The sequence below is a fragment of the Felis catus genome, chromosome B3 (genome assembly GCF_018350175.1).
Source record: "Felis catus isolate Fca126 chromosome B3, F.catus_Fca126_mat1.0, whole genome shotgun sequence".
NCBI classification, from domain to species: domain Eukaryota; kingdom Metazoa; phylum Chordata; class Mammalia; order Carnivora; family Felidae; genus Felis; species Felis catus.
The window spans coordinates 53,137,113-53,162,933 of NC_058373.1; the positions used below are offsets into that span (position 1 = coordinate 53,137,113).

The window sequence follows — 25,821 nt, forward strand, 5'->3', positions numbered from 1 at the left end:
TGGTGTTTCCACGTTGCTGGCTCTCCAGTACCCAGTCTGAGAAATATGAGGCAAAAAGAAAACCCACGGCACTCACCGTGATATTGTTCCTTGCATCCCAAGGTTCCTAACCAGTCCACCTTCATTTCTCTACCTTACAGAGTCTTATGTTAATTTTATATATAATGTCTATTAAGTGGGAAAAACAGGGAAATGAACTTCTGTCTACTTTTGATGGTTCTGTGCCTTGTACTCCCTTTTCTATAATTCTCCCAATTTACTAAAAAATGTTACTCTCATCTTATCAGTACCTTGCCCAGAAGTCTTCCATATCTCTGGATTTACACGGTATAAAGCCCAAACTCATTTGACTGCCACAAGAGAACCTCTGCACCAAGGCCTTTCCACTGCTCCCAATATGAACTGTCCACGTAGACTGGTAAGTTGATATTCTCTGAAACTGTTTTAAATATCCCCACTTCTGTACCTTTTCTCATGTTCCCTTCACCTAGACCCCCCTGATCTCTCTTCTGGCTATCTGTATCCTTACTATCTGTCAGGGCCCCATTATATCAATGAACTCTTCTGTGTGTCCTCAGGCCCACAGTGATCTCTACCACTGGACTCCTGTAATATTTATTCTCTGTATCACCCCTTATCATTCTGCCTTATACTGATATTATTCTTTCATAAATAAGCTAGTTCTACCATTATATAGTAAATTTCTTGAAGGCAAAGATTACATTTTACACTCCTTCACATCCTCTATATCACTTTGCACAATGCCTGGCACATAACAGTACTCAATAAACATCTCTGATGGGATTTATGTCTTGACTTAACACTTAGGTAGGTTAAAATAATGGAATTTTCAAAAAAATATGATTTAGCAAGTATAAAAGCTAAAACCCAATCAGGTAACTGATAAAAGTTATCAGTTATATATAGATAACTGATAAAAGTAAAGTAGTTTTTCTCTTCCTTTAATTTAACTAAAACGTGTTACTCATTGATTAACCTAGTGCCAGACAGTGGGATAGACACAGTCTCTTCCCTTATGAAGTTCATGATTTAAAATTCACATTCTTAAGCAATAAAATATTCGTGTCAGCATTACTAGAGAACATTCTATCATTGATAAAATCACTCAAAGTTATAAACTGTATCAATACAAATATGGAGGGGAAGCCTAACAATGGAAAGATTAATAAAAGAAATAAATAAAACAACAGAAACTATAAGGTTTCCATGGCAAGGTAAAACATTGCACTGACAGCCTACAAAGAAATGAATTATTGGTGTTGGTTCCAGAAATGTTAATAAGGGAAAGGTGCCCTAGGGGAGAACATTAAAAAAAGTATTTCCTCAGGTATACAGTACTCTCCAAATCAAAAGGAACAGATAACAGTGGTTATCTCCAAGAAGGGGAACTGGGTGGTGGGTGGTAAGGGTCAAAGGGACACTTACTGTTCACTGTATACCTTTTTGTACCTTTTGAATTTTGAACCATGTGCATATATTACCTATTCAAAAAAATAAAAAAATTAAAGCTGAAATGTCAATTACCAAAAAAAAAAAATTGTGCAAGAAAAAGAAAATCAGATCCTTAACTGATTCTAAACAGACTTCCTTGAGAGTCTTTCAAACTCTTATCCTACACACTAATTATATCTCAAGCAAAACTTTTTAGCTTCGCTGCCTGCAAAGACTCTGACACTTGTCTGGATCTTCTGACAGCTCCTAAACAAACTACCCATGTCAATAAGGATGATCCTTATCACTGGCCTGACTCTTCTCATTACACAGCAAGATCCTACATAATATCAACCGTTCATTACACTATACCCTCATAAGGGCAGGGACTGTGTCTATCTTACTCTCCCTTTAATCTCCTGTACTTATCATGGAGAAATACATAAATCAATCAACTCTTCCCTCAATCTGTACCTAGTTTACAAATCAAGTTTTTGTTTTGTAACCCTTCAATAAATACTGGTTGAACAAATGAATAAACCACTTTCAACGTCTTAATTACCATTTTTCCATGCAAAACATAAATCTATCTTCCAAAATTTACCATCTCAATTCACTGTCATGTGCATTATCAATCCTGTATGAGTCTCATACATGCAATTCTTTCTCCTTATTCCTAACTCCATCTTTGTCAAACACTTTTCTTACAGTTAAACTAGTATAATTTCTGCCCTCTAGTCCATCCCACATTTCTACAATCATTGTTCTTAAAGATTCACCATTTACCACTGTCTGAAAAAACAGGATGGTCTTCAAACCCTACTTCACAGTATTTTACCAGAAAAAGAAATAACTTCTCATTTGAGTTAATCTCTCAATGCTTCTTCTATTTTTCTCTATAGCATGCAAAATTCAAACTGTTTTACTTTGCTTCTGAATATTTCCAAATACCTCAATTTCTTTACTGAGCTTTTTCAAACTAATCAATAAAGAACCAATAGTTCCTCCCTCTATTAAGATTGAAAGTTTTTTGGTTACTTTTCTCAGTCCTCTACCCTCTCCCCCAAATTACTCATCTCCTATCACTAAATTACTTTTTAAAATTGTATGTAACATATGACTACTGTCTCCTCACAGAACAGTATACTGTTATTCCATATATATATCCTATATGTTTTTGTCTATATCTTATCCTTCCTTCAGTTCTCTTCCTAAATGTCAATAAAACCTTCCTTGTTCTCCCTCTCATCTAAGACTAGCTGCTATATTTTCCCATACAAAGGAGTAACTCTTCTTTGTAACATTTACTCCATCTGTCCCTTTCCATGTATGATCTATCTATCTGTGAGATCAATGATAATATAATCAATTATAACTATTTTATTCACAGCTGTATTACTTATATAGGTTATCTTCACAGTCAATTAGATGCTTAATGAATATTTTCAATATAAAGATAATTTCTCTTAAAGAATATTTTAAAAAGAGATAATTTTAATAATGAATTTAGATCAACATTTAAAATACTGCCATTATTTCTATTAGTTATCTAATGCCTGCACTGAAAAAGAATAACCCAGAGAACCACCTTAAAATTTAACATATAAGATTCTATTGGAATTTATAGATTCTAACACACATTTTGCTATGATGCTAAAAAACACTGTAATTTTTTCGAATAGCATTTATATATGTTACCTACCATATGTGACATTGTGATTTAACTCGGCTCTTCGTAAGGATTCATCAAGAACATCATACATTAATTCACTTGTCCTGTTTAAAAGATATTTTATTTGCAGTAGAATTATAGTATTATAACTCAATAAAACAGTTTTTCAAACTTCTCTCTCTTTAAAACTGAGGATCTACAGAAAAGAAGTGAAAAAAATTTATTTTATGAAGTTATGGAAATTTCACTTCTTCAAGATTCCATTTGCTCTTTTTCATGAGTTTAATTTCCTGTTTTATCAAAGATGACTAGTCAATGGAGAGATATACGTAAGTCAACCAGCTCTTTACCTGTACCTAGTGTACAAATCAGGTTTTTGTTTGAACATACTACCTTTCATAATTTTATTTGCAATAAAATATTTCTGCCTGTTTCAAGTTATTATAGTAATATCTCCCACATCCAGATTATTCCAGACAGTATTTTAACCAAATAGTTTTTTTAAAGTATTCAAATACTAGTCTTTCTTTGAGCAGCACTAGGTTTTCTGGGGAAAAAGTTTAACTTTCATTTATGTTAACTATAAAGAAATTGTATTTTGTGAAACAGGTTTATACCACTCCTATGTCTTTATGGTCACTGATTACAGTTCTGGTAACTGGGTTGAGGTAGATACTGTAAGAAAACGCAGTGAAGAAAGACAAACAGACAGACAGACAGAAAGAAAGAAAGAAAGAAAGAAAGGGAAAATATAGTGCTTTGTAGAGCACTCTATCTCAAAATCTAGAAAAGTTCTCTGCAAGAGGCTAGTGTGAAACGATGACTTCTCAACCAGCATTTGTCTCTGTTTTACAAATTCAAAAAGCACCAATAGAAAAAAAACTACCATCAACACAGAATACACACAGTAGTCTTGCAGAGAAACTACACTGTAAAATAAACAAAAAGATCAAAATAACCTGGGGCCATACAAATGACATATGATGTATGTTACATCTTTGTCAGAAAATGTTTTTCTAAATATGCAGCTATAAAAATTTAATTTGAAGTGGATGGACTTTTATTCTGTCTTGACTGAAGTGTAACTATTCTGTGAAATCCAGAACCATATTCTAAAATCCCTCATTTTATTGTGTAAGCACTTTTTCCAGACAATACCACATAGCAGACATTACAATTCACCCCCCAAATTTGGTAATACGACAGCTAGATTACAGTCTAGTTTCTCAATTTTAAAAGCTGATGTCTGGCATAAGAGTCATAATTAACCACATAGAAATATAGAAACATGTGCAGACATGATCAAGCCAAACAGGAATAACCTAAGAAGAAGACTGCTATAAAACAAAAGAAAATATCTAAACAAGCGATATAAAAGAACATAAATATAAGAAGACTTTTCCACTAAATTAACTCTTTCAATTAAATACATTAGAATCCTACTATAAAATACCATTTTTACTTTGCTAAACTGGACTAATCATGTCTTAAGAACTACAAGATTTGTGTTAACATAAAATCTCAGAGTTGGGACAACAAAGGAAAAAATATTCTAATGTTCCATAACATCATAAAAGAGTTTAACTCTTTGTTCATTTTCTTGAGCCTAATTCTATTCAACTGAGCTCTCTGGAGGTAAGCTCTCTCTTTGTACGTTCTTTGTAACTTTGTATGTATTCCCCAAATTCATTTATAAAGGAAAGAAGGAAGATAATGAGTTAATGAATTTAGTAAATACACTAAAAGCCTCCAAAGTTACTTCATGACAATATATTGTCAACAGACCTTTTTAGACTAGTGAAGTCTGAATGCACTACTATGAAATTCGTGATTTTAAAACAGAATTCCAGTGGACTCCCAACTAGAGCTATGCCGTAGGATAGGCTGGATTACATAAAATAAAATTACAGCAAACATTTCTAACGTGTGTATCTACTCCCATCACCTCCAGTTTTTTGACCTAGGAATTTAGAGTCAGAAACACAGAAAAAATGACATAGCAATATCAAGAGTGATACAGTCCAGCTAGCTCTCACCAGGAGCTCATAGGCAGATGGACACTGGCATGACACTGACAAGGCATTACTAGGAGCAACAGCCTAGAATACAATCCCTTTGTAAAGCTAGGCTAAAGAATTAGAAGGTACTGTACTGCATAAAGGAAAACCAGATCTTATAAAGTCAGAACACTGACTAGCAAATATTTTCTTAAGACAGAAACACATCAAGGACTCCAGCCATGGTACTTGCTCTCAAGGGAACTAAAAGACTTGTCCTTGAATGGTTCAGGAAAAAAAAAATTTAATATGTGTGCACACATGCACATATATATAGAAAGAGAAAGAATGATAAGACATATGAAAATAATTGATGACTCTAGGTAAAAGGTATAAGGAAGCTTCTTGATCTGTTGTTGGAACTTTCTGGTAAGTCTGAAAAACTATGACAAAATAAGGGCACCTGGGTGACTCAGTCAGTTAAGCGTCTGACTTCAGCTCAGGTCATGATCTCATTGTTCATAAGTTCAAGCCCTGTGTCAGGTTCTGTGCTGACAGCTCAGAGCCTGGAGCCTTCTTTGGGTTCTGTGTCTCCCTCTCTCTCTCTGCCTCTCCCCCACTCGTACTCTCTCTCTCTTTCAAAAAATAAACATTAAAAAAAAAAAGAAAACCTATGAGAAAATAAAAAGTTACAAACAATATGCATAATTGAAAAGACACCATAAAAATTTTAATATAAAGTATTGGCTAAAAAAGTAATTCAGACAAATGAATTAAATGAAACACTCACATCCAACTAGAGGAAGAGTCAGCAAACTACTGTCTCCAGGACTATCCTGGCTGGATGTTTGTATTTGTATGGCTACAGGCTAAGAATGGTTCTTACATTTTTAAATGAGGAAAAAAATAAAAAGAATAATATCTCATGATACATAAAGATTATATGAAATTCAAGTTTTAATGTCCATAAAAAGTTTTTCTGGAATACAGTAGTGCTCATTCCTTACGTATTATCTATGATTGCTTTTAAGTTATACAACAGCGGGCTTCAACAGACAACATACAGCCCACAAACCATCAAATATTTATTATCTGGCCCTTTACAGTAAAGAAAGTTTCCAAATCCCTGAACTAGAATGTTTAAGAAGGCTTCAGGAAAGATATGGAGCTTCAGAGGTACCTTTCCCTATGAGCAGGATTAGAGAAGCAGAGAGCCAGGATTATCCCAGCAACCTATTATATACTTCTTACAGTGATTTATTTACCATTATTAAGCCAATTAAACATTGGGAGAATCTGACTTATGAAACTTCTAGGTGACAGGCTATCAGGGTATCAAGTTTGCTTAGAATAGTTTACCTTTGATCGTCTTTTCCTAGAAGTCCTAGTATTCTCAAGAGCTGGATTTGTAACCATGGTGCTGGTACACTATGGTAATTGAAATCTACTGGGAGCTTTCCTCCAACTACTTGCTTCAAAATTGTTACAAAACTCCCCGTCAAGTCTTTATATCCAGATGAATTCTCCTATACCCAAAAAACAAAACAAAAAACTTTCTATTAATAATAATCTCTTATCAAATATAAAATAGACCTGGTTTAAATGCCATACAAAATCTAACTTAGGGCATGTTAACTTAGAAGCTGCATGTTCACATTTAATAAAACAGTACTCTAGGGGCACCTGGGTGGCTCAATGGTTAAGCATCCAACTTCAGCTCAGGTCATGATCTCGTGGTTCACGAGTTCAAGTCCCATGTCAGGCTCTGTGCTGACAGCTCAGAGCCTGGGGCCTGCTTTGGATTCTGTGTCTCCCACTCTCTCTGCCCCTCCCCAGCTCGCGCTCAATCTCTCTCTCTCAAAATAAATAAAAATATTTAAAAAAATTTTTTTAATAAAAATAAAACCATACTCTAATGTGTTTAATGTCTTCCATGATGAAACTACTCTATCTGATCCAAAGCTGAATCATCCCCCAAAAGGCTTCCACCATTCACTACTTGTCTCCACACAGAGTCTTAATCACATTTCATAAGTTCTTATAATTATATCTTATATTGAACTTTTGTTAGCCAATACCAGCAATTAAATCAAAAAGTGAAAAAAAGGGCGCCTGGGTGGCTCAGTCAGTTAAGCATCCAACTCTTGATTTCAGCTCAGGTCATGATCTCAGGGTCGTGGGATCAAGCCCCATGTCAGCCTGGGGATGGACTGCTGGGGATGGAGCCTGCTGGGGATTCTCTCTCTCTCCCTCTGCCCCTCTTCCCTGCTCACTCACTCTCTCTCTCTCTAAAAGAAAAAATATATACCTTTTTTTAAAATATAAAAATGTATCTTTTTTTAAAAATAAATAAAAGTCTTAAAAAATTAATAAATAAAATAGTTTTTAAAAAGTCTTCATAATATAGAGAAATAGGGTAAGAAGGCAAAAACTGAAATCAGTTTTTTTCCCTTAAACTATATTCTTTCCTATTCTATTCTCCTTATTTCTCACATCCTTTCCCTCACTTCCCCTCTCCCTCTCTCTCTCTCTCTCTCTCTCTCTCATACACACAATAAATACATCAATGTGATCATTTATACTGTCTCCACTGTACTTCATCTCCTTAGCACATTTGAACATTGACCCCATTTTTGGCTAATATAACACTATCTTTAAGTCACACATTGAATTAGCAGATGTCCATTAGGTGGTTAATCAAGAACTACTAGTGAAGTACTGCCACATTAAGAGATTAACTTAAGTTTGAGATTAACTCAGTTTGCCCTTAGTGCTTATGAACAGTTTCAAACTGCAATTTAAGACCAAAAATAGGGGCGCCTCGGTGGCGCCGTTGGTTAAGTGTGGGACTCCTGATTTTGGTTCAGGTCATGATCTCATGGTTTGTGAGATCGAGTCCTGTGTCACGCTGCACTGTCAGTGCAGAGGGATTCTTTCTCTCCCTCTCTCTCTCTCTGCCCCTCTCCCACATGCACTTTCTCTGTCTCTCTCAAATAAACAAACATTAAATAATAACAATAATAAATAAATGTGTTCTGGGTGGAAGAGCACAGGGCACAGTCAAGTCTATTCAAACCTCCCAAAATCAGTGCATCTGCCTTTTAAAAATTAATTAACCCTATTGTATTTAAACATACCTGTGTTCCGAATGAGTGTGTTTTGATTATCTATCTGACTAATCTCTTGGACTGGGGAATTTAAATACATATTCCTCAGAATAAACATTAGATTCCTCATCGTAATTTTTATTTCACTATCAACGACACATTTTTGGAAGGGAAATAATAGCTCTTTCAAAGTTTAGTAAACGTTAGAGGAAAAACAAGATTTAATATCAAGTATCTATTTATACCAAATCTATTTTGGAGCATAATGAATAAAAATGAACACAACTTTCAGTTCTGTAACTGTAAATTTAATTCAGTGACATATTCCATTTTGTTTTACAGTACTCATCATGGAATATCTCACATGGAATACAAAGGGTTTCAGGCAATGCACTGGGGCTGAATTAGTATAAACTCATATCACCATTTAGAAAATGTTACCATACCATTCGACCTTCCTTCTTCATCTGACACAGTATCAATTTAAGGAGTCAGCAACATAATCTATAGTTTACACACCCTCCACCAGCTCTCCTCATTTCAATAAGCTCTTATGCATCTTATGAAGTCGTATAAAAGTCACTGTTTAAAAAGCACAAATCTGGGGGCACCTGGGTGGCTCAGTCGGTTGAGCGTCCGACTTCGGCTCAAGTCATGATCTCATGGTTCATGAGTTCAGGCCCCACGTCGGGCTCTATGCTGACAGCTCAGAGCCTGGAGCCTGCCTCCAATTCTGTGTCTTCCTCCCTCTCTGCCCCTCCCTCACGCGTGCTCTGTCTCACTCTGCCTCTCAAAAATAAAGAAAACTAATAAAAAAAATTTTTTTTTAAAAACCACAAATCTGCAAATTTCAATCACCTTCCATAGCTACCATTTTTCCATGCATCTTTAGTAACACAAAAAACTTAGGCATTTAAAAAAAAAGACTAATTCTGTAATGTGCCTACAACTCATGCTATCAACAACTTATAAAAATTACTATTAAAAAGTCAATAATAAAAACTTGACATGTTCATTAAGAATTTTACTGAAAAATGTGAGTTCTTTTTATTCCATAATTACATTTTTCTAATGGCAACTACTCAGTACTTCCTGAAATTTCCAACTTACCTTAATCATCCTAAAGTATATGTGCAAAGAAGCAGCCATGACCCCAACATCTCTGTCACAAAGTGCTTTCCGAAACTTAATATGGATATGCTGTACTTGATTAGGAGCAATGAGATGGAATTTATATAATGCCAGAACAGCTTTTCTTCGTATAATCTCCCTAAAGAGAAAAAATAAAATCTAAACAAACTGTCTGAATCCACAGGCATTTAGTTTGAAAATATTGTACACAAGATGATTTCACAATATCAGCTATTACCTTAATACAAAAAGAAAGAAAGAATTACACACTTATTGTTAATTTCTATATTCTAATCCATCAAACTACAAAAAGTAGTTATCTCTCGGAGGTAAGACCTCAAAAGATTTTAACTGCTCATATTATATATTTCTTTAGGTACAGAATTTTTGGTAACAAGCAAATATTAGTTTTGAAACCAGAACAAACAAGAAAGATAAATAAATTCCTTACTTCCCTAATTCCATTTTTGAAAGCCATCTCTCTAGAAATTGGGAAAAGAATCAACAGTTCAAATCTGTAAGAAGTAACTCTGGCTAGTAATATTATACAGTATATTTATCAATGTTGATATCAATAAATTAATATGTATTATTATATTTTATTATAACATTATTTTATTTTATTATTTTATTAATATTTATTATTTTATTTAAAAATTAATAAAATCTCATTAACATTATACCTTTAAAGATTTCTTCTTTTGTACCATGGGCAAGCATACTTGAAATACTTTAGGGAGCCAGGGCAATAGGAAGACGCACATTAAAAATGTCACTCCTCCCCTTTTCCAGCTCATGTTTCAGAAATGTCATTACAACAAAGAGGAAAGTATATGCTAGTCTTACACTTAATTTTTAACAGATAATGTCTAGCACACAAGAAGCAAAATAACAAGTCACTATCTTATGTTCATAATGTAATTTCCAAGTTAGTACATTTCCTTGTTAATTCTCACGCCTATTTCTAAATATATTTGCAGGCAGGCTATGCTGGCAGTGTTCATAACAGCAGCAAATGTCACAAAACTGAAGTATTTACTTTAGGGTTCCTTAATATATATTTCTTTTACCTAAAATCACAGAATCTCCAAACTGAGATTACTCAATGCAATCTTCTGTGTTCCAATCAAGAATACTTTCTATGGGACGCCTGGGTGGCTTAGTAGGTTAAGCATCCGACTCTTGGTTTTGGCTCAGGTCATGATATGGTTTTGTGAATTTGAGCCCCGCATCAGGCTCCATGCTGACAATACAGAGACTGCTTGGGACTCTGTCTCCCTCTCTCTCTGCCCCTCCCTGACTTGTGTTCTCTCTGGCTTTCTCAGAATAAATAAATAAACTTTAAAAAAAAAAAAAAAAGAGTATCTTTTCTAAGATTCCTAAAAAATGTCCTCCAGCTTCTGCTAAATTCCATTAACAAGCAACTCACTACTTTCCTAGGCAAACTATGCCATGATGGAAAATTATTTTGATATGGAAAGAAAAAGTAGGTTAACAACAGATTTGCCAGTAGTATTAATACTATGGTGACTGTAAACTACATCTCAATATATTGCTATTGAGTGTTAACCAATATCAGTTCTGAGAGAGTAGGTAAATGAGGTGAGATAAAAGAATACAAATACTGAACAGGCTCAGGAATCCCTAGGCCTGGCCCTATGTGGTGGTACTAACAAAAGACATCAAGAGACCTAGATTGGGGCTCTAGGTCTGGCTTGGTGAAACTCAAAAGTGAAGTCCAAGCCACATCTTCGTGACATCCACTAGCATACCTATAGCTCTGACCCATATTTTTCTGCATGGAGTTAGTTATGGCCATAACTACAGAAGCAGAATTTCAAAAAGTCTAACTGGTAGAAGACAGGAGATACCGATATTTCAAATTAGAGCACATGGAAAGCAATAAGGAAAAAATTCAGTTCTCAGAAGGATTTCAAACAAAGGATCAGTAAGTACCGTTATCACAAAACAGTGTGGGTATGGAAAAATTACACAAAAATAATGCTCTGCTATCATCAGATCAACCTGTAATTATCTAAGAAAAACTAGTATTTTATTTCCAATAATTAATCGCTTACATCCATCATTTGTTCTGAAGACAGATTTGACATAAACAAAGCATTAAAACAACTATGAAAAACTTATGAAGTTATTCCATAATTCTTAGTAAAAGCTATCATTTTAGCCAGAAGTTTCATGGTCCAAAATTTCTTAAAGAATACAAACCATAAGACAACATTTTTTAATCTTAGAACACTAAAATTACTAGCTTAAAAAAACATATAAAATAAAGAAATGTTGTTATGAGCAACAAAATATTTTTATTAAGAATGTATGTATATTGGGGTACCTGGGTAGCTCAGTTGGTTGAGCATCCAACTTTGGCACAGGTCATGATCTCACGGTTCATGGGTTTGAGCCCCATGTCAGGCTTTGTGCTGACAGTGCAGAGACTGCTTTGGATTCTGACTCCCTCTCTCTCAGCTCCACCCCACCCTCTCAAAAATAAACACTAAAAAAATTTTAATTAAAAAAAAAAAGAATATAAGTATAACTAAAATATTGTAATACAAAAAAAAAAACAGAAAGAAATAGAAAAAAACAAAAGAAAAGAAAAGAAAAGAAAAAAGAAAAGAAAAAAGAAAATGATTGCAAACTGTTCCTAGTTCTAAAGGTTATAAAGTTAAGGGGCTTGTCAAAAACAAAAACAAAAACAAAAACAAAAACAAAAAACACAATAAAACAAAATAATTAGTGAAAAGGTAAGTCAAGCTCAAACTGAGGGATGCTGGAAGGAAGGTCGGTAGGGAGATGGGCTAAAGGGTGCTGGGTATTAAATGGGTAACGGGTACTAAGGAGGGCACTTGTGATGAGCACCGGGTGTTATATGTAAGTGATTAATCACTGAGTTCTACTTCTGAAACCAATACTACACTACATGTTAACTAACTTGAATTAAAATAAAATCTTGAAGGAAAAAAAAATTCAAGCTGATAAGGAACAAGTTAAGGAATCTTACAAGGTAAGATTAGCAAAATACTACAAGTTAAGGTTTATTTGGATATATTTTGCTATGAAACAGAATCTGAATGTTACAGTTTTGCCATCAAAGCATCCCCCGTACACTGAAGCTCTGCATTCACAGCACTTGAACCACTCACTGCCAATTTTTTTCCATTATTCCACTTTATCCTCAAAACAACTTTGTGAAAACTAACATGTTTCAACCAATCCCACATAGTCAAAGGAAAAACAGGACCACTACTGGTTAGTGGTAGAACTGGGAGGAAAGCCACAGATTCCTGACACCAAACCTCACTGCCTCTTGGTTTAACTTTAGAAAGCTGCCTAACATTTTCCCAAACCCACATAAAATAAGGGACAATGCTATCAGAGATTTCTGCATTGTATCAGGCAGTCGAAGTCTATCCTCTACCCTGGCAGCATTAAGTTAAAGTTAGAATAAGTTTTTTAGTATAAATTTTTATTTTGAAATATATAGTATAGACACATACCCAAAAAGAATTTACTTACTTAGAATGTTGAAGTTTATCTTCAATTAATGGAAGAACAGCTGGAATCATTTCTCGAGGGAATATCTGGCTGACGACAGTAAGTGCCATGCATACTTCTACCAGGTTAGTGCTCTGTAAGTCCTGACATAATCAGTGAGCAAACAAACATTCAGTGCACATTTTGAAACTAGGTTGAGTTCAATACTGCAATGGCCCTACATACTTTATGGTTTTCTACTAACTTTATAATCAATTTGTACATTCAGGTTTACCTCATATTGTGTAGGAATATCCTACTGTTTCATTTCCCTTAATAGAGTCAATTAAGATACATATAGCCAAAAAGCAACTGATCCAAAAGGAAACTGTATTTCTGTTCTGACACTGACCCATAGTAGTCTCCTTTACTACAGCGTTTAAAACTTTTCTAAACTAATAACAAAACCAATCTTTGAATTTTTTTCTTGTTAATTGAGTAGATGTTTAAAAGGAAGTAATTCTAGATTGTATACAATGCGTGTGTTTATATACTTCTATATGCACAAAGTTTATAAATCATTCAAACAGATTTATTTTGGAAACATAAATTTATTTTGGAAAATCCTGAAAAATTTAAGCTACTAGTAACCTTAAAAGAGTATGTAACTTAAAATTCAGAAAGTACCCTATACACATTCACATACACAGAGTCATACATCCAGAAAAACATGGAAGAGCTCAACAGTTTGATTACATTTCATTACTAATTTTGATCCAAAGTTTAACAGGAAAAAACACTGTGTGGATTACACTGTATTTTTATTATCTATAAATTTCAGTTACCCAATTATACTCTATTCTCCTTAAAAATGACTTTTAGAATTTGAAAGACTTCAATTATTCAGTTTATATCTATATCCTTTTAGAAGAGATCCTGAAGAAAAAGACAGTCAGAAAAGTGGATCTGACTAAAGGTCTGCAGAGCTGCATGATTGCTGTCTTGCTTTTTTTTTAACTAGGCGCCACGCCTAGTGTGGAGCCCAACACGGGGCTTCAACTCTGATCTCAACAATCCTGAGATCAAGACCTGAGTTGAGATCAAGAGTCAGATGCTTAATCCACTGAGCCACCCAGGTGCCCCTGGAGATCTGCTTTTAAATGAAACAATAATAAGAGCGAGCGGCAGGAGCAACTACTTACTACTTTAACAGTGTTCCATTTAACCCTTACAACTTGGCTAAGTTCTATTATAAACTTCATTTTACAAACTCAGAAACTGATCTAAAAGATCTTTCTAAGCCCATTCTGTAAGCCTGGCTTCTTCCAAAAATATCTAATTCAATATGATAGAGGTGAAATGTCAGAAGCCCGCAGGACTAACTTAAGACTTCATACTAACCAACATATAGTACAGTACCTTTACAACTGTATTCACAAGGAGAAGCAACAGCTCATGACTTTCATGTAGAAATAAAGAAACAGCCAAATAACCTATAAAATTTGAGGGGAAAAGTCTCATTATTACCTGCCAAAAATGACTTTTCCCAGGAAAAGTTAAACAAAGCAATAATATATTCCAAAATTTAAGTGTCAAAGATAACAACTACAGGTAACTATAAAAACAGATTGGAAAATATGAAGTTCAAAAACTTCAGGAAGATTTCAGATGTTTTTTATCCTGAAATCTTTCAGAATTCTGTATTTCACAGGATTGTCACCAAAATGGAAAAGAGGCTATATGTACCAACTTAAAGTCTTATAAATGACATTAGAAATATATGCCTTCTATCTTCTGTGCATATCTCTACACAATCAATTAAAACATTACATTTTCTATCTTACAGCCAAAGATAACTATATAAAAATAGTTACTATAGTTACTAGTGAGTTACTGGCTATTTCTTATTATTGAATGAGCTACCTAATACCAACCCGTATGATGTAAATCACATATTAAGCCATACACAGTATCTATTTTCTCATTTGGAGATACACTATTGAAGGAATAACAGTTGTTGAGGAAAGAAACACTGTCTACCACATTAAGTGTACTTGATTTAAATAAGCATTTTTATTTCAATAATATTAAAACATAAAAAAGTACATCTTAGGGTTGAGGAAATACATTAATACTATGACAAATGCCATGTATATGGAATCTAGCTACTCCATGTCATTTTCTTGTCACTCTTCAGATTGAGAACATTTGTTAGACAGTTACTGTGGATCAGTATATTACAAGCCTTACCTCATTCAATCCTCACAACTGTATGAAGTAGGTATAATTATCCCAAAAAGAATAAGGACAAAAAAGGGTAAATGACCACAGTCTATAGCTATTACATGGTGAAGCCAGCACTCAAACCCAGCCAGGAGTTAGTTCATATTTTAATCCCTATGCTGTCCTGTCTCTCCATGGTGTATCCTGAGGCCCTATTCCCTGACACCCATCCTCACTGTGTTTCATTCTTCTCAATTCTTTCGGCTCTTTCATTAGGGATTCTAATGCTAACTGTCCCCATCATGTCTGTGTCTACTGGGAATCATGGGAAACTATAAGAAATTACCTACTGTCACAACCAAGAAGAAAGGGTATGACCCACACAGCAACATCTTCACTAAAGGTCAGAGGAGCAGGGCAAGAGAGAAAAAACAACTAAGCAGGGGCAAGAAAGGAGAAAAGCCTAGAAAGCATTTAAAGAAAAAAGTTCTTACCTGATTGCTGAAAACTCATGATCAGCTAAGGTATCACCCACACCCAAGTCACCAAAATCAAGGTATAAGAAGATGAGTAATTTCAAAGACCGTATCAAGGAAACCTTAATTCTGTTACAAAGAATATCCTAACTATTGTGACAGTCAGGAAACGGAAAAAAATATTCAGTGAACTCAAAAAATGAAAAGGTTCCAGAAAGCAAAGAATAATGACTAGATTATGGAGCATGCTTGATATGAAAGAGTGACATATAGGGTAAGAATACAGGCTTTGATTCATAGAAATTTGGGGTTTACATTCTGGCTCCACTATCTACTAGCTATATGACCTTGGACAAGTGACTTAACCTTTCTGAGTTTCAGTTTTCACCTATCTCATAAGATAAAGCACCTAACAGGGGCGCCTGGGTGGCGCAGTCGGTTGAGCGTCCGACTTCAGCCAGGTCACGATCTCGCGGTCCGTGAGTTCGAGCCCCACATCGGGCTCTGGGCTGATGGCTCAGAGCCTGAAGCCTGTTTCTGATTCTGTGTCTCCCTCTCTCTCTGCCCCTCCCCCGTTCATGCTTTGTCTCTCTCTGTCCCAAAAATAAATAAACGTTGAAAAAAAAATTTTTAAAAAAAAGATAAAGCACCTAACATAATGCCTAACTTAATGGGTGCTGAAATTTATATATTCAACAACATATAAAAATAATAAGGTGGGGGCACCTGAGTGGTTCTCTCAGTTAAGCATCCAACATTTGATTCTGGCTCAGGTCATGTTCTCATGGTTTGTGAGTCCGAGCTCAGAGTCAGGCTCTGCACTGACAGCATGGAGCCTTCTTAGGATTCTCTCCCTCTCTCTCTCTCTGCCCCTCCCTCTCTCTTTCCCTCAAAAATAAGTAAACATTTCACAACTACGTGGATGGAACTAGAGGGTATTATGCTAAGTGAAATTAGTCAGAGAAAGACAAATATCGTATGACTTCACTCATATGAGGACTTTAAGATACAAAACAGATGAACAGAAGGGAAGGGAAGCAAAAATAATATAAAAACGGGGGGGGGGACAAAATATAAGAGACTCTTATGGAGAACAAACAGAGGGTTACTGGTGGGGTTGTGGGAGGAGGGATGGGCTAAATGGGTAAGGGGCATTAAAGAATCTACTCCTGAAACCATTGTTGCACTATATGCTAACTAACTTGGATGTAAATTAAAAAATAAAATAAAATTTAAAAGTAAATAAAATAAATAAATAAATAAACAAACCTTAAAAAATAATAATAGGGGCACCTGGGTGGCTCAATCAGCTAAAGCATCTGACTTCAGCTCAGGTCATGATCTCGTGGTCTGTGGGTTTGAGTCCTGCATCAGGCTCTGTGCTGACAGCTCAGAGTCTGGAGTCTGCTTTGGATTCTATGTCTCCCTCTCTCTCTGCCCCTCCCCCCACTCACGCTCTGTCTCTCTCTCTCTCTCTCTCCCTCTCTCTCAAAAATAAACATTAAAAAAATTAAAAAATAGTAAGTAAATAAAAAGAAGAAGGCATCTCCATCAGAGAAACACCAAAGCTAATCTTAGAAATCTCAGGAGAGTTGAAAAGGCAATACTAACACAGTGAAGACATATAGAAGGTTTAAATGATATCTTAAAAAAAACTTATACTCACTAGCACACATAAAAAATGTCTGATACCTGCAGGAATAAGTTCCTCTACTTGGCAATAAAATATTTCCCTAAGATCATGAATCTCAATAAAAATGACTCTGAGGTCTCTATTAAAATAAGCCTCCAGAACTATGAATAACACAGGTACAAGGTTATTCACTGCAACATTATTTACAAGAGAAAAAAAAATAATAACCCACATGTCCACCAATAGGGACCTGATTGAAAAAAATAATGGCCTATCCATCCATCCAATGAAAATTATGCAACTGTATAAGAGTATGAAGATGTCAAAACAAGGTGTATAATAATCTATATAGCATGTTATCATTTGTGTAAGAGAGAGTTTATGAGTGTGTTCCCATGCATTTGCTTGTTTTGCAAGAAGAAACAATGGAAAGATTAATTACAAACTAATGAAAATGGTTACTTATGGCAGTAAGGAGCAAACTGGGTAAGAGGGACTAGAAATTAAAAGTGAGACTTGTTTGATTATACCTTTTTATAAGGTCTTAACTTTTGAACTTTATATATTTTTAATAATAAAATTAAATTGAAAATGAAAAAAAATGGTATGCCAGTCTAAGAAGCACAATATAGCAACAGTCGTACAAAATTACAGCACCAACCACCTAATATTGACTATTGTTTTCAAAATTTCCCTGCCTTTGGGGATCTTAGAATTAGTTCAAGAGCTAAGACATTAATATATGAAAAGATACCACCCAAAGATGATGGTAAAAGCCACCAGAGTGATTAAAAAAAAGAGTTAAAACTTGATTTGGAATATGAGAAGGGAGAGACAACAGAGGACATTCCCTTGGAGGGAAGAATACAATAAATCTAGGAGAGTGAAGTGAGTTTCAGTAAGTAGAATAATGGGTACAGCCAGTCTCAGAATCTTTAGCAAACTATCTCCCTTTCCTATCCCATTATCTGATAGCACAGATATTTGTGAAGAATGCTGGTCCTTGACAACATGACACCATCAACTCCTTTGAATACAGAACATGTTATACTCCTATATGACTCTAAAGTGCTTCCTTCTTGAATTTTGATACACAGCTGAACCTACATGAATAAAAGATTTAAAGGATATTTCCTAAGAGCCCTAAAGGTTGATTAAGGAGACAAACATTTTTAAAAGATACCTCTAATCCTCACAGCTAACATTTGTGAAACTGAGAACAGGATATTTTTAAATTATTCAAGTCAATTTCAGTTTTTATTCTATAAAGAAACATTTCTGATCATTAAACTGATGATGTTAGACTTTAAAATCAGCTTTGTGGAGGTATAATTTACACAGAAGAAAATTCGCCCATTTTAAGTGTACAGTTTAATGAATTTTGACAAGTATAGATGCTCATCTATCACAAAAACAGGACAGAATCAGTAAGACTGATTTCACTTATAGGCTTTAAGGTTTTGAAGTGTTCCCTTCTAAAGTTTTGGAAATTACAAGGCAATGTTCTAAAAACACACTATATACCTGCCATTACTCATTTTACACAGTAGCTGGAACTTTAAGAACATTTAGTATTAAAATCTTAAACACATACATACCTACTCTTTTTTCTAAAAGGTTTCCTTGTTGTGCCAACTTGATCGCATGTATGTAGCCAAAGGAAGCATCATATCCAAGCATTTCACAATATATAAGTCTCACCATACACTCCTTCATCATTCTCTGAAAAGCAAATATCCAGTAACTGCATAAACAAATAGAATGTTTTGGGTTTTTTTCATTATGTTGCAATCATTTCACAGAGGAATCCTTTAATCCTAGCACTGAAGAAATAACATACACATATATAATAAATTAATAACCTGAAGTCAAACTTTATAAATAAAAGTTGCTCCAAAACTTAGCTTACCAACAGTACTGATTTTAGTAAAATTATTTCAACATTTTGTTAGTGGCAACATCAAACAATAAATCAACTGTATCTATTTCTAATTCTAGGTGTACCTGTGAAAAATTTAGTTATAATGGGAGACATCTGGTCCTCAGACAAAATTTCACCCATAGTAATATGACCTGGCTTCTAGAACAGAGCACATCATTTTAATACACTTTGTCAAATGAAGACATCCATAAAATTCCCATAAGTTGGTAATTAATTTGTAAAGAAAATAATTTTCATATTTGAAAACCAAATTGCACCTGAACTTTTTCAGAATGATTTTGCTGTACATAATATGCAACAGTTTGTTTTACAGGCATTGTTTTCTTCTTTTTTTAATGTTTGTTTACTTTTTGAGAGAGGGAGAGAGAGAGAGACAGAGACAGAGAGAGCAAGTGGGGTAAGCACAGACAGAGAGGGAGACACAGAATCCGAAGCAGGCTCCAGACTCCCAGCTGTCAGCAGAGTCTGATGTGGGGCTCAAACCCATGGACCATGAGATCATGACCTGAGCTGAAGTCAGCCGCTCAACCGACTGAGTCACCCAGGCGCCCGTAAAGGCATTCTTTCTAAACAATTCTCAACTAGGAACTGAAGGGTATGATATCATTAATGGTATAGCATTTCTAATTATTTAATTTTTTAACTGGGTCTTTCAATATTTACAACACAAGCTAAAAAGCTGTTTTATAATAATTTTTGCATTCTCAATATTTATAGCAAATTTTAATCATAAATAAAAAATAGAAATAAAATGTGTTTCAAAATAAGCTCACAGACTATTTTAATACCTAAAAATCTTATTAGGTAAATACCCATTTATCTTATTAGGGTTGGTATATTACGAGGTTATTAAATCACAAAATACTTAGAAAACAGTAACATATTTTAAGGTAAGGACATTAATATTCAATATTTCATTCATATTTTATATATGAATATTGTATTTATATATTTAAATATGAAGAGCTTTATTTTATTTTATTTTATTTTATTTTACTTTATTTTATTTTATTTTTAATGAAGAGTTTCAAAAGAAACCACAGGAAAATCCTTGGGGAATAAGATTTAATTCAGGTCACTTGTGTTTAAGTAATAAAAGTCAAATTTATTAGTGTATTAAGACTACTAAACACTGAAAAAATAAGCTTAAAAGATACTGTAAGTTCCTTTCAAAGGCTTCCACATCAATTAGGAGCGGAAGTGTCCATCTAATCCATTAAGTATCATCCCTGGTTTTGTAACATTTTATTTCAGTCTTTCAAAGGTCATCATGAGCTCTATTTAATTAAAGTTGTATTGCATACCTTATTATTCTCTTAGTTTTGGAGAAGAAAATCCATTCCTCAATACAGAATTTTTTTTTTTTTTTTTACAATTTCTCTACACAGAGCATCTCAGGGACAGACTACAAAACATGCCCAGAGCTGGACGGCCATAATTACTATAAAATCTTCCTTCAAAAGTTTGGCTCCCTAACTTCTACCTATTTATCTTATTTCTGTGCATACCAGGTGTGCCAATTACAGAAAATGGAAATCAAACAAAGTAAAAGGAGAGAAACCGTTCCTGCTTAACATTTCTATCAAGTATCACGAATAAAAATCACACTGACTTCTTACATATATACACATAAAGATCTATACACCCACATATATACATTTACACACATAAATACATCAAATTAATGTGCTTTGAGTTTCATTTGTCCACATATTACCATGATCATAAAAGGAAATACGTACATTCTCTTAGACTTTAATTTTTTTTTTTCCAACGTTTATTTACTTTTGGGACAGAGAGAGACAGAGCATGAACGGGGGAGGGGCAGAGAGAGAGGGAGACACAGAATCGGAAACAGGCTCCAGGCTCTGAGCCATCAGCCCAGAGCCTGATGCAGGGCTCGAACTCCCGGACCGCGAGATCATGACCTGGCTGAAGTCGGACACTTAACCGACTGCGCCACCCAGGCGCCCCATATTCTCTTAGACTTTAAAGTGTTATTCATGTACGTGATCATGTGTTCATGCAAAATATCACCCCAATATTTTTATTAGAAGAGAAGGATACTCCCACAGTGACTTACACACAGAAAGCACTCACTAAATATTTGCTGAATAATGTTACCTGGAAAAAATCTCATTATATGAAACCACATGAAAGTTAAAAGAAAAAAAACAAAACAAAACCTATTAGGTCTTAATCTAACTATGTAGGGACAGAGACCTGAATATAGGGGCTACTCATTACTAGCTGTTGAATGAATGCTGTTTGAAAAATCAAAGCATATGGAACTGAAGTTTTAAAAAAGACTGGAATCTGATTTAGCTATCATGCAATATACTGTTTCATAGCAAGAAAGCCATTTTTCTACTTTGTTCACCTACATTCCAAGATGTATAATAGTAAAATGAGAGATCTATAATATACCAACTAAGGACTGAAAACATTACTTTAAATGATATATGGTAACCTTTTCTCAGTGTACAATATTAACACATTAAGATCAGCACTGGGGTCCATGAGTATTGCCACATTTATGTAATTACCATCATGTTGGCATTGAACTGGCATCCGTCAAGCAAGTCTTACTCAGGTGCAGACAGTCAATAATAAAAAGTTCAAGCTAATGTCTGACTTGCTACCATCCCATAACCGATTGTGACTATGATAAATTACATTTTAGCAACTTACCAATGAGATGCCACGATAGGGTCCACAGTGGACCAGGTTTCAAATATAAAATGTGCTGGTACCGACTATGCAAACTTACCAGTGTTGTAGTAGGAGCAGAAACAGTTGCTTTCAGATTACTCAGTTCCTGCTGGATTAGTTTCTCTTCCTCCTGAAAAAGTGAAAGTATTTAAACACATGAATAACTGGCTTTTTAAACTGTAACAATATTTTTTAAAGGAAAAATATAATTTATAATATTTGCAATAAAAAATAAACATTATGTTAAAGTACAATTACATGTGCTTAATATTTGCCTACAGGCATTTCTCCAAACCTTGGAATCATTCCTAGAAAGAATAATCCACCATCTCTCTTTCCTTCACTTAATTACTGTCTCCTTAAGGACAGTTTAGCAAAAAAAGTTTGGTTTGGTTTGGTTTTAATTAAAGTTAGAGAGAAAGAATAAAAGAAGATTTTCATGTACTGGCCCAGGATAAGGTTCTCACGCCTTCCCTTTAAAAGTAAAAAGTCTTGGGGCGCCTGGGTGGCTCAGTCGGTTGAGCGTCCGACTTCGCTCAGGTCACGATCTCATGGTCCGTGAGTTCGAGCCCCGCATCAGGCTCTGTGCTGACAGCTCAGAGCCTGGAGCCTGCTTCAGATTCTGTGTCTCCCTCTCTCTGGCCCTCCCCCCGTTCATGCTCTGTCTCTCTCTGTCTCAAAAATAAATAAATGTTAAAAAAAAAAAAAAAAAAAGTAAAAAGTCTTGGGGTGCCTGGGTGGCTCAGTCAGTGGAGCATGCGACTCTTGATCTTGGAGTTCTGAGTTCGAGCCCCACGCTGAGTGTAGAGATAACTTAAAAATTAAAAATCTTGGGGCACCTGGGTGACTCAGTCAGTTGAGTGTCCAACTCTTGATTTCAGCTCAGGTCATGGTCTCAGGGTCATGGGATCAAGCCCCATGTCAGGCTCCATGCTGAGCTTGGAGCCTGCTTAAGATTCTCTCTCTCTCCCTCTACCTCTTTCCCCTGCTCACTCACTCTCTGTCTAAAATAAGAAAAAATTATATGCTTAAAATAAATAAATAAATAAATACTCTTAGTAAATAAATAAAAGTCAGTCTTCATAGAATCGAGAAACAGGGTAAGAAGGCAGAAACAGAAATTGGTCTTTTTCCCCTAAAATATCCTTCCCTATTCTTTTCTCCTTATTCCTCACATCCTTTCCCTCACTTCCCATCTCTCTCTCACACACAATAAATGCACCAATGTGATCATTTCTACTGTCTGCACTGTATTTCATCTCCTTAGCACACTTGAGTATCAGCCCCATTTTTGGCTAATACACCACTATCTTTAAATCACACAATGAATTAGTAGATATCCATTAGATGGTTAATCAAGAACTACTAGTGAAGTACTGCCACATTAAGAGATTAATTTAAGCTTGAGATTAACTCAGTTTGCCCTTAGTGCTTATGAACAGTTTCAAACTGCAATTTAAGACCTAAAATAGGGGTGCTTGGGTGGCTCAGCTGGTTAAGCGTCCAACTCTTGATTTTGCCTCAGGTCATGATCTCAGTTAGTTCATGAAATCGAGCCCCACGTCAGGCTCCGTGCAAAGCACAGAGCCTGCTTGGGATTCTCTTTCTCCCTCTCTCTCTCTCCCCTCTCCCACCCGTGTGCTCTCTCTCTTTCAAAATAAATAAATAAACTTTAGAAAATAAAATATTTTTTAAAAGACCAAAAATATTTCTTTAGATTTCACTTAGAATCTCACAGAAATTAGTAAAAGACAAAGTGTTAAAACAATAATAAGTCCATAAATAATGATTTCTGAATGTGAAGCAGAAATACAGCATCCAGTAGAGTATCATCTAGTTCGGTTTAAACAGAATGTTTTAAACCCTCAGAGCGCTTTGAAGAAAATCTTTCTGTCTTCGTCATTTCCTCTCCCCCAGCACTTACACGTCATTGTATATTGCTTATACTTGTCTTTTTTTAAATTTTTTAAATTTATTTTGAGAGAGAGAGACCACGTACGCGCAAGCACACAAGCGTGCGCAAGGGTGAGGGAGGGGCAGAGAGAGGGAGAGAGAGAACCCCAAGCAGGCTCCAGGCTGTCTGATGCTTAACCAACTGAGCCACCCAGGCACCCCTTATTTCTATTTATCTTAAGCCCCAAATGAATGATCAATTCCTTGGGGAAAAGAAAATCTGTTTTACTTTTTTTCCTCAATGTCTAACACATAACCTCTCCCACAAATATCTTTTGAACAAATTACGGCATAATACACAATCTTTTTTAAATATATAAATTCCTTGAAACTTGCAATCCGTATCTAACACAATCCGTTCGACTACCAAAAGTCTGTGGAAGCTTAATACCTTCTATTATAACTGCTCATTTTCAAAGCCCAACTGAGGCTGAGACAATAAATTTGACACTGAGAGAGAATTATGCTTTTTCTCTGCCCACCCCGTAGGTCTAATCTAAGAACCTCAAGCTCCCCCAAAATATTCAACGACCGGTTCAGATGGCAGGGGCTGTTCCCGAGTGTGACGTCCAGCAGTTGAAATAACTGGAGGAAAGAACCTGTAAAGAAACTTTGTAGAAGGTAAATAATGTTGACACTTCCATCGTACTCGGTATTTTCACTCGCTTGATGTCTCATTTAATTCTCGAAACAACCTATGAAATACGTATTGGTACTTTTCCACTTCAACGTTCGGGAAACACATGGAGTCTCAAAGATTAAAGAGATCTGCTCCAGGTAATAATGACTCAGTGTGAGGATCCACTGTGGAAACTCGGCCTCCCCGCTGTCAGTCCCGGAAGGCAAATCACGCTTCTAGACAGACGCAGGGACGGACTGACACAAGCAGTCCATAAGCCCCGCCGGAGGGCCAGCCCTGAGGGCTCCCGCCCGAGTAGGGCCTCCCAGTGCCGGGGCCTCCCCCGGCTCCCCTGACCTCCCGGCCCGGCAAGTACGTACGTGCTTGGAGGTTAGCGCGGTGATGCCGCGGACGAGGTTGCCCAGCCGCGAGGAGAAGGACGCCTTGACTCCCGCTGACCCGCCAACCGACTGGTTCTGCAAGAAGAGTCCCGGCAGCGCCGTCAGCGTCTTCTCCACTATGTCGCTCATCGCCGCCGCCGCCGCCACCAGCCGCGATCTGGTTGCCGCCCGGCTTCATGCCCGGCCCCTGCCCAGCCTCCGGCCCGGCCTCCGTAGACACTTCCTGTTTGTTTGAAAAAGAAATCTTTATTCGCGTCCAGAATGGACAAGTACAGTGTCGTTCCCGACTGAGGCCGCCGGAGGGCGCAACAGTCCGCTGGGAGAAGCGGCTCTCTCAACTTGCTCGAGGAGGGTGACGTCCTGGAGAGGAATTGAAGGACCGGATGGTCCGGTTTCGATGGCAACCCCGGGGTCTCACTCTTGGGTCCTCTTGAGGTAGCCGCTGGGGCTGGTCCCCCTCACGCTTCATCCTGCAAGGTCTCCCTTTTCCCTTTCGCTGCCTCCCCGCCGCGCGAGACCGCGTTGGGAGGTGCACATTCCTTTCCCCCATTAGGCCCGCGCTCCCCCTCTGCGGGACCGCGGCCAGTAGGCCCACCTCCCTGCACCGCAGCCCGAGCGGCGGGACGGCGCGGGCCCCGGCCCTGACAGTGCTGGTGGTGTCGAATGACAGGCCACTGTCCTGCGCATTCCTTCCGCCGGGGTGGGCGCCCGCGGCGCCGGGGTCTCGCGGTCACTGCCGCTTCCCTTTCACCCCTCTTCACCGCGGATGTGGGAAGACAGCCAGAGAGGGCAAGTGGTCGCGCGGCCACCCCCGCCTCCGACCGAGTCCGACTCCGCAGTCCCAGCTGGAAGGTCTCTCTCCTGGAGCGGCCTTCCCTGGCGGGACAGACAAGGATGAGTGTTCCTGCCCTACCTTGTCACAACCTTCCGTTCATTTTCATTTGACAACTCATCACGGTTCTTACTACATAAATATCTCCGCATGAAGCGGGTATTTTAGCTATTGACATT

General features: G+C 36.5%; 1 protein-coding gene across 2 annotated transcripts in view; it reads right to left on the minus strand.

The window, feature by feature from the left end:
• Positions 1–24,939, minus strand: part of AP4E1 (adaptor related protein complex 4 subunit epsilon 1) — a 64,558-nt gene extending 39,619 nt beyond the window's left edge. For both annotated transcript variants that reach the window (XM_023255367.2, XM_023255366.2), the window contains exons 1-8: positions 24,790–24,939; positions 21,896–21,967; positions 18,782–18,905; positions 14,271–14,344; positions 12,894–13,015; positions 9,339–9,498; positions 6,481–6,647; positions 3,155–3,228 (exon numbers count right to left, since the gene is read on the minus strand). In XM_023255367.2, the coding sequence (XP_023111135.1) occupies positions 3,155–3,228; positions 6,481–6,647; positions 9,339–9,498; positions 12,894–13,015; positions 14,271–14,344; positions 18,782–18,905; positions 21,896–21,967; positions 24,790–24,939 (943 nt within the window). The remainder of the gene's footprint in view (positions 1–3,154; positions 3,229–6,480; positions 6,648–9,338; positions 9,499–12,893; positions 13,016–14,270; positions 14,345–18,781; positions 18,906–21,895; positions 21,968–24,789) is intronic.
• Between the last annotated feature and the right edge of the window lie 882 nt (positions 24,940–25,821).